Genomic DNA, 10,646 nt, shown 5'->3' on the forward strand with positions numbered 1-10,646 from the left:
ACAAACCCACATTATTGCTCTGTCTTGGCATAAAATAGTTGAAATGATTCAACTAAAAATATTATGTACCAAAAAGAACACTTGTGCCTCCAAATAACTCTCTTATAAGATCTATAAGTGAATATAAATCATTTTTTTTAAGTAATCACATTTAAAAATTAAAAGCATATTGCTATAACAAATTTGGCGAATTCATAACGGTAATTTGTCCCGCAGTGGACTGATCGTTAAGACACGGTTCCTAGCAGATCACCGAAGTCAAACATCACTGGCTACGGTCAGTGTGCGGGTGGGTAATCACTTGGATCAGTCTGTGTAGGGACCGAGGGTGTGCGGCATGGGTCCTCGTTAAACTGTGCTACCGTAAAGTACTCGACTTCGCGCGCAGGTCGTCGGGCTACCGAAGCGGGGGTGCCATACCCTCCGCAGAGGATCAAAATTGTGATGGCATGTCTTCGGATCATCCTCCGGGATGTTTCCCAGACCGTCGCCAATAGCCCATTGTGCAGCTCTAGTGCGACGTAAATTAACAACAACAACAAAACGGTAATTTAATATTTTTGCTTACCAAATGAACGAATGTATTTGCATTCATCTCTTTGTGCATGAAGTTCTAAATCATTTAACGAATATCTTTAACCGCAACTCATAATAATATATATAAATTATATATTAATGTAATTTGCACCAAAAAATAATAATTGTAAAATGGTTAAAAAAGATCGGACACCGATTTAAATAACTATCTTAAAATGTAACGTAAAATTACATTATTCTAATGTTGTTGTTGTTGACGTATGCCTGTTTAGGCAGAGGGGGTGCGATTGTTTTTGTTTTCCAGTGGCGCCATCTATGGCTAAGAATTCGACTTCTGCCACACCATACGTCACACCCGTTTTATAGGGCGGACCCATTCTTACATCCATTCATTCATCCACAGATCGTAATTTTGACCTGAATCAGAGAATGATCGATCTCCAATCCAGTACCCTCAGAGGTATTGATTTGTTATGGGAACATGGAGGACTTTAGCGACACGACAGATTTAACGCGCATCGGTCACTTTACTACATGGGGAGTCTTCGGCCGGCTCGGGTTCGAACCCACGAATTCGCGGACATGGGTCCTGCGCCCTACCGACCAGGCTATCCCGGCCACATTATTCTAATAATCGCAATAATAAAAACAATTCTCTTAAACTCTTAATTTAGAAATCTAACAAAATCAGAAACGTAAAAATAGCAGTATAGGTAATTTTAACCTTTAAATTATTGAAACAAAAATATTTATAGGGAAACAATAACCTTTTGACTTATATAAATTTTATGCTGAGGACAACCGAACCAAGAGGAAAAACTGGATCAAACCGCGTGATTTTCCAGCCAATGAAAATGTATTGACAACAATGGAAAACTATGACACCATGAATAGATTTTTACAACTTTTATGTATTACAAAAAGAATGTATCTTTAATGTGTACTTTTTTATAATATCTGTCAAAAATGATTTTTAAAGGAAATTTCACAATTGAAGCACACCCATAAATGCTACATATCAGAAGATAACGAATCCTTTATCAAAGATAAAAACAGTAAAATCAATTTGAGTGTCGGGTAAAAATAAAAGGAAGATTTTTACTCCGTAATTAGATTTGAATCCCATCTTTTCAAGTAGAAAGACGAAATCCTATTTTCTTAAAGATGAAATAACTAGTTTTATTCTTTTGACTGCACACATTCTTTGGGGATCTCGATCGACCAGCGCGTTTGTTGATAGTGAGTGAGATTTATAATATGTAGCTTATGTTAAAACTTCCTTCTATTTTTGATTTTAAGATTTCCGTGGCTTGAACGGGACCATACCGCTCAGTGTAATTCCCAGTATTAAGTGTCGATAATTTATATTTTGTTTCATCTAAGATTTTTAAATAATTGGTTTAGTTTTACCATCGAGGTATTTTCATCGCGTGATTTCACTCACGAACACCACCCCTATACTGTGATTCTCCCAGATAATTGATAGGTAGATCCTATATATAGTCCTCCCTATAGAATTGATCTCCTAAATATTCGTAGAATTTCCCCCCTTCGTTTAATAATAATTTTCGACCATCAATATAATCTTTTTTTAAGAATATATGATTACGTCAGTGACCGTGTATCCGTCAGTGATCTCAAGAGTGGAGGGGGGGGGAACTGTCTCTCTGTGTGTATATATATATATAAAGCAAAAAAATTAAGATAAAAAGAAAAGAGAGAGAGAAAAATGATTAACTGCGCATCAACTGCAAGTTTATAGAACTCATAAAATAAGTTAAAATATTGAGAAAATATGAAAAATAAGAAAAATTATTAAAATAATATTATTTATGAAAAATTAAACATTTTTTCATGGAAGGTCATGAATTTTGGCATTGAGCAAAATTTGTCATGAATAGAATTACTATTTTTTTAAAAAGCTCATGGAAAGTCAAGGACTTAGGTCGTCAAAAAATCTAATTTTTAAAATGGAATTCCCCCCCCCCTATTTCATGGTGTTCCGAATATCTGAAATTGTAATAAAATCCCCACTCTCAGTCTTATTTTATTAAAGTATAAAATGTTTTTATCATGTTCTTTAAAAATTATAGTGTTCTTTAAAAAAATGAAAGGAAAAACATCATTTCTAGAGCGAATTATCTTTTAAATTAATGTGATTTCAGAATTTTTATTATTATTATTTTTTTATTTTATAAATTTAAAATTCTAGCTGAAGTAAACCAGTCTTTGGCGAATTTTTTTAATTCCGAAATTAAAACAGAAACATAAGAAGTATTTCTTTCCTTTCCGATGAACAAGAAAAGAATCTTCAGAATATAATTCTGCAGAAAAAAAGAAGAAGAAAATTATATGGTTTTTTATTTTTTATGGCTATGTTATTGCTTCAACTCTTTCTTTACTTTGTTTTTTAAACTTAAAATCTATAAATGTGAAGATGCAGAGTATAACAGTTTTGGTTTTTCACAACATTTCAATTAATGTTATTATAATGCTTTTTTAAATCTGTTGTGTTTTTGTTGGAGAAATTAGTAACTTCGTTAAGTCATGAAAAATTCTTGGAATCAGGCATGAAAAGTCATGGATTTGAAAATCTAAAATGTAGCGGATACCCTGTTAAGGATTAAATAGAAGAAATGAAAATTTAAAAAAAACCTAAAAAAATTGCTCCTTTTTAAAAGCTGCATAAAAAAATCTGATACAGAAAACGTTGACATCCTTAATTCTACTTTCAAAGCCTTCCAAAATCAGAAACCTGATGCATTATTGTAATTAATCATCCCATTTAACCTTCAGGTAAGTCTCAAGTTAGTTTTTGCAAGAGTGTCGAATCTCCGCAAATCCTCTTCAAATCATACATAATGCATGCCGGACATTATTTGAATATACTCTTACTTTTTTCTTCCTCTTCTTTTTTTTGTATAAGAAGCAATGTAAGAGTTTCTTGAAAATTGCTGAGAATAAATTACTGAAATTTCTGTAAATAAGATAAAAATATAGCAATATTTATTTTTAACGAGAATTCGAAAAAGAAGATAGTTTTTAAGAAAGTTTTATTTCGATGGCTTCGTATTATTTCGATTTTGAAAATTGTGAAGGAAATAGAGGAAAGGGGATTCATGTAGATAACTTTCGACTATAATGTCTAAAAATACATCATTATTGACACATGTCTTTCAACTTCAATTTTATTTTCATTTTGAATGGTACTAAATGCGAATCTTTTTTTTAACAAAAAACTATACTATAAAAAAAAGTGTCTGCTGAAATCCCATAATATTGGGCTGCTGTTGACACGTTGCGAACAGTGTTACATTTAATTATTTATAATACAAATAAGTAAAATCTAATCAAAAAATGAAACAAATTTACAAATTCAGAAAAAGACAAAATAAGTAAGTAACATTAAAATAACAAATCAAAATGGAAGAGCGCTTATAGCAGCTAAAACCAAGTTTGTTTTATTTTAATTTAGTAAGTCAGAAAAACAATAGCACAAAACGATAAATATTTAAGACAGGTGTGTTAGTCAGGCAGCACTTTAACAGGGGACACACTGCTTCGTTTTCTGCTATTGTTTTTCTGATTTACTAAATTAAGTAAAATCTAATTTAAATCTAGAAATTACTTTCCCAAACTCAAATAAAAAGAGAAATAAAAAAATCACGTATAAAGCAATCAAATACTACAATTCCAGTGGCGAATTGCGCAATGCAGCAGAAATTCCATAAGGAAATTGAAACCAATAGAAAAGTTTACAGAAGAAAATAATGAAAAATATTAAAAAGACAACCGAAGCTGACGTCGTGAGGAGGTACCAGCTCCTGAAGTCATAAACACACAAAACCTTTTCTATCGAGAGAGCACGACAAATGTCTAAAAATTGTTCACATTCTGTACCCCAAAGGTTTTGTTAAAAGTACATGAAGAGAGAAAAGAAATACAAAAACAAAAGTAAATTACATAAACTAATTACAAAAGGAAAACGTTGTTGAAAAAACCTTCATAAAAATATCCCTATTTCAAACCAAAGCACACAACTTTCTCAATAACTTTAACTTAACTGAAATTCAAAAACAAACTACTTTACTAATTCGACAATTTGTCGTGCTCTCTCGATAGAAAAGGTTTTGTGTGTTTATGACTTCCGGAGCTGGTACCCCCTGACGACGTCAGCTTCGGTTGTCATTAGTATATTTTTCATTATTTTCTTCTGTAAAATTGTCTACTGGTTTCCAAAACTCTATTTAAAGAGATGTCCATGGAAATAGCATATTTTAAAAGTATTTCGCAGCGATAATACTCACTGTGGAACAAAGGCCTAGAGTTGCAAAGGAAGCGACATCGCTTGGTGGTGCTTAATTACCTCCACTCACTTAATTAACCACCTAAATTACCTCCCTAACAGCTTCCCTGATTATCCTGAGTTAATTCGGGTATGTATATATGGTACGGTGAATGACCGAAATCTGGAGAATGTCGACTCTCACCGGTGAATGTCAACAATCACATAGTCGCTTTGGTGAATGTCCGACATATTTGTTATATCCAATTTTATATTAATTTATTCGCTGATATTATCATTTGATATATTTATATTTATTCTATATTTTAATACTTACTGACGATAGATTAGAAGAAACATCAGTGTTTGGAGTATCGGGCAAATATATACCGGACAATGGCACTTGACCTTAAAAGAACATCAGTGTAGGGTATACCTTGCAAATGTATACCGGGCAGTGGCACTTAACCTTAAAAGAACATCAGTGTATGGTATACCGGGCAGTGGCACTTAACCTTAAAAAAACATCAGTGTAGGGTATACCGAGCAAATGTATACCGGTCAAATGTAAATGTATGGCCCGTAAGTAAGTAAAGCAGATCATTTTTCAGATGATGAAGATGCGAACTAAGACTAATATTCAACTTTTTTTATTCGCCCGAGATCATTTAGGATAGTAAACTGGTGGTGAATTAAATATTTTTTACACATAAAAATATTAAAATTCAAACTTAGAACTTGTGTATTATGTTTTTTTTAGTTCCTTGTATTTATTAATAAAATAAAAAAATATGTTGATTTTTTGCATTTTTTTCTTCAAAAAATTGGTAATGGAAGCTGTTAATAAATGTTAAACTACATAAATATTAACTTAACTGATTCAAAGTAATTAAAAATAATAATAAATGTCAACTGAGTGCACTCATGTGAACGGAACTTAAAATTTTAGAAGGAAAATGAGCGCTATTAAAAAATTATAAAATTCCGCAGGCAATCACCATTTTAAGTTTTGAAAAAAGAAATTAAGATGTATTAAAACGTACACATTTCCCCAAATTTTAGAAACTTTTTATCTTAAATTGAGTTTGATAAACAAGCACGTAAGATGCTGAAAGAAACTTGTCAATTAATTAATTACTTTACAAAATCAATGTAAAGGTAGTGTATGTCGTTAAATAATACTGTAGTAAACATATTATAACAGCAAAAATAGTATTCAGTATAAGTCGACTAGAATTTTTACCTTTTAAATTGTGGATTATGAGTGCATTTAGCGTGTAAGTTTTTCACTGAATGCTCATTTGTTAAAAATCAAATTTAAAAAATTAAATTGTCAAAAATCAAATAATGAGGAACTCTGCTGTCCCAAGTAGAGCAAAAGTTAATTTTAATGCTGTCAAACCCCGCTATAGTGAACACGGTTTATAGTGAACTCCCGGATATAGTGAACGAAATGTTAGGTCCCGTGCCTTGCTATACACGTATAATGTTATTTTTTGTGGATATAGTGAACCAAAAAAAGTGAGGAAGCTGGATATAATGAACTTTTTTCTGTCTTCGACTGATTTTCTTCATTTTTTTTTGTTATAATTTTGAAATTTCTACTTCAAAATAAATACATATACCGATTTTTAAAACCCTCTATAGCATGGAATGCAGCAACAAGCATTTTTTCTTGTTTGCTTCATTATTGAATTGGTTCAGCATTCACAGAATCATCTTCCAGTATCTGGACAAATGCTTCAAGTCAAAGCCGATGAATTTGCTAAACGACTGGGTGAGACTAATTTCATGTGCTCGAATGGCTAGTTAGACAGGTTTTAAAAAAAGCGGAATAACATAAATTCAGGGAAAATTTTCGGAGAGTCGGGAAGTGTTTCCCTATCTGATGTTGAGGAATGCTCATTAGCTAAAGATTTAAAAAAAAAATTTGCACGCAAGACGAAGAGTAATAAAAAATAGTAATAAACACATTTTTTGATACTACGTATTATTTTACAGTCATTTCATTTGTCATTTATTTAAATAATCTGTTATAAAAGGGAGGGTTTGGAACCATTAGTTAAGATCGTTTGCCGAACAGGCATAGTGAAGTTCCGGTTATAGTGAACCGAAGTTTCGGTCCCTCGAAGTTTCACTATAGCGGGGTTTGACTGTAGTTGAAACTGTTTGCTATCACATTTAATTATAACTTATAAAAATTTGCTTTGCATAACATATTTTCAAAGAAACAAAACAAAGAAAAAAGTTGACTTAAAGGGAGCAAATTTTGAAGGTGCAACAACCAGACTCGGCTGAACTGCATTAAATTCAAAGGATATTAGGTAACACAACGTAATGATCGGATATTTGATAAAATGTGAGAAAAATTTTCCGCGAATCATCGAATCAGTCACTTTGCTTTGTGTATCGACTATACGAGTATAAAAAAGGTTCTTTAGTTTATAATTCGTTATTCTTGATGACCAACGTGACTCAATTCTAAGGAATCATATTTTAGAGTGAGTGGGGTAAAAAACTGACTTTCTTGATCCTGGAGTGTCCTGCTACAGCTACAATCACTTTTAATTTTATTTTAATTAATTTAGTTACTCATCTATTTACCGTAAATTAACGATGTTTCATTTAATTTTTACTGATTTTAAAATATTTATAAAACGTTTTATGCATTATTTATTAAATTGTGAGAAACTAAGAAAGAAATCCTCAATTTTTTTTTAAAAGTAATTGCACTTTCTAAAAACTTATTTTTAGGAAGTTATTAAAATTACGTCAGCAACTAAGAAATCGATACTTTTCTTATTCATTCAAAAAGTTCTGTATCTGCACCCTTTGATTAAAATGAATTAAAAATATTTTAATGAACACTTTAAATGAAATCTCCTAAAAATAAAAATCTTCCATATTCAAAAAGATAAGTCTTTTTTAATTAATTTTATATTCTGCATGATTATAAGTTATCTCTCAAATTACCACATTGCTTATGAATTTAGCCTAAAATCAAAACAAATTAATAAAATGTATAAGAACAGGTACTTTCTGAAAGAGCTATAAAAAAAAAGATGGAATATATTTCAACAAAAAAATACTTATTTCTTTATGACACAGATTTACAACTTGTAGCCAGTAAACAAGTGCAAATAAAAGCTGATTTTGTAAAATCTTTTAAGAGTAACACTTTTTTATTACAAATAAAAAAATTACCTGTTTTTGACACATAGCTTTAGGCCACTTGAAGCAAGCGTCAACCTATATAATTAGAATTAGTAAAAAAAGATTAGAAAATAATGTGTCATATTTTTAACATAAACTATGATAGTGTTGTTAATTTAAAAGTAATTTTAGTTCGAAAATGCAAAATATTGGTCAAAAAATGTCTTTTTTTTCTTTATGTATGATTGCATCGCTTTAAGGTCATTTTTAAATAATAGACCCATTTTTCATAAATTGACACAACTCCATTTTTTCTTGTAGATGCTTTTCATATTTAAGCTTTCTATTAATTGCTTTCTATTAATGCTTTTGTATATTTATAATATTTTTTTATTGTTTTTCAAATATTTCTTTTCACTTTTCTCATTTATTTTGAAAACTTCATTAATAAGCTCGAAGATGCCCCAATCTTATGTAAAGGTACTTTTAGTTGAAATTCGTAAATGTTTTATAACGTAATGTTATTTATTAGGAATTTTTAATGTTCGATTTTTTTTCAGTTGGAGATCTGTATTAATATTTTCATTCTTTAATGTACACTAAATGAATTTAAATATCAAAAGTGTAAAGATGTACACTAAATGAATCAAATACTTTCCACCAATCCAAAACTACTTTTAACAAAATAAGACGAGTTGCTCAGCTTTAAACGTTATGTGTGAAGAAAATCACACTACTAATAGCTTTTGCTTAACTAAATTGCCCGGTGTAAAATAAGTAAATAGAATAAATACTAGCGTTTTATGTACATCTAAAAATATTCATTTAAAAAATCATGATATCGCAAAATTCATGAGATAGCAATAAGCAAAGATACGCACACAAAATGTACATAAGGGTTGTTAAATGCAATGATCTCGAGGTTTTAAAGCATTACAAATGCCTTCAACGAAGTATATTTAATAACAAAAAGAAAGAGCCGTGGTAGCTCACGTGATAGAGTGTTTGATTCACAATGAGGTGAATAGGTTCGAATCCTAGCGATGACTGGTCGATTGGAATTCCGCACCCGACTTGCACTGACCATATTGTTGACGTAAAATATCCTCAGTGATTAACGGATCATAGGTTAGAGTCCCCTTACTTTCAGGCTAACCGTGAAAGGTTCTCGTGGTTTTCTTCCCCATGTAACGCAAATGCCGGTTAGTTTCATCAAAAAAAAAAAATTTTCTCAATACTTGATCCAGTAGTTCCCTTGTTTTCTTGATTGGGTTAAAAATTAAAAGGTTACAGAGTTGAACATTAGTAGTCGTAACCCCCAAAATAATTGCGTCGTCAATTCAACGACTGCTATAAAATAATATAAAGTAGTTAACTACAAAAATAATGTAGTTTTTCAGACAGCTGCAAAACGTGGCTAACGTGGGAGGCTCTCGTGGTCTTCCTCGCCATATAACGCAAATGCTGGTCAGTTTCATCAAGAAGTTCTCCACGAAAACAAATTTTTCCTAATACTTGATCCAGGAGCTCCCTTGTCTTCTGGATTCAGTTCAATATTACAAGGCTACGGAGTTGAACATTAGTAGTCATAAAGATTTTCAAAATGGTGATTTTTCTAAGTTAATTTGAATTTAAATTAGTTTTTAATCGTTTTAAACACCTTTTCTACAGCTTTGTTACCGTATGTGATGTGATATTGGACCTTTACTTCAATCTGCAAATGCGCCAGTCCAACATGGCGACCCTCTTGCATCAGTGAGAAGCATGAATACTTAATGTTTTTCAAGATAATTATCTGAACTTTATGCTTGGAATTACTCAACAACGAACGAATTCCCGTCCTGGGGAAACACCCGCGATTTGACATTTCTTGTGGAAATTGGTGAGCGAGCAGTCATCTTTCCAAATTCCGAACTTTACATTTTCATTGTAAGTGCTTTTGTGACAACAATTAGATTTGACTATATTGAACACTAATTGCTACTTACTTTCTGATCTGTTCATGGAAGTTTTACAACTTTCTCTAAACTGTTACTCAGGCCCGTACTTTGATATGAATACTAATAAGCATTGGATGCAAAACTGCTGAAATTCTGTTTGTTTACAAACTGATCTCCAGTGACTTGTGTTTGTTTTGATTCTCTGGTCCATCATCTGATCGATTGATAACTTGCTGAATTATTTTCCCAGTTATTGTTAACCGGAACCATCGAGTTACGTTTTGCTATTCATCAACTGGATTGCTCACAGACTGTCTACAGCTCATTGATTTTGATCACAGTGCTTCGTTTATCTTTACTGTTGGCTTTTGGATTCTGTATGTTGAAGCACTACTGGGTTGTCGGCTCTGTGGATCAACCTCCGTGCGCTTGTTTTGATTCCGCAGCTCATCATCTGTTGACAATTGGGCTCTACTGGCTACGTGTTGTCTCTCATGAACTGGATTGCTCACTGACAATCTACAACCCACCGATACTGTACATTGTACCTCACTGATCCTCATCACTGACTTTATGTCTTGACTGATGATTCACTATTGACACCCAAGCATCTTGGATCAATCCGCTGTGCTTCCCAGTGTTGAACTCGCTGTAGGGCTTACTTCTTGGTGGATTCCATCTGTGTCCTCCTTTAGTGTTCATCTAGCGGCCTTCTCTAGCAGGACTTCTTC

At 32.0% G+C, this 10,646-nt stretch overlaps 1 protein-coding gene across 2 annotated transcripts in view; it reads right to left on the minus strand.

The window, feature by feature from the left end:
• The window catches only part of LOC107449547 (visual pigment-like receptor peropsin), a 100,965-nt gene extending 90,826 nt beyond the window's left edge, over positions 1–10,139 (minus strand). The window contains exons 1-2 of one of the 2 annotated variants that reach the window (XM_087150830.1): positions 9,964–10,139; positions 8,027–8,071 (exon numbers count right to left, since the gene is read on the minus strand). Coding sequence is in view for 1 of the 2 variants with exons in the window: in XM_087150829.1 (XP_087006955.1) it covers positions 9,964–9,979 (16 nt within the window). In the remaining variant the exon portion in view is untranslated. The remainder of the gene's footprint in view (positions 1–8,026; positions 8,072–9,963) is intronic. The other variant, XM_087150829.1, reaches the window with a different exon arrangement.
• Positions 10,140–10,646: the final 507 nt, after the last annotated feature.

The sequence above is a fragment of the Parasteatoda tepidariorum genome, chromosome 1 (assembly GCF_982258835.1).
Source record: "Parasteatoda tepidariorum strain Cologne lab strain chromosome 1, Ptep-v5.0, whole genome shotgun sequence".
NCBI lineage: Eukaryota > Metazoa > Arthropoda > Arachnida > Araneae > Theridiidae > Parasteatoda > Parasteatoda tepidariorum.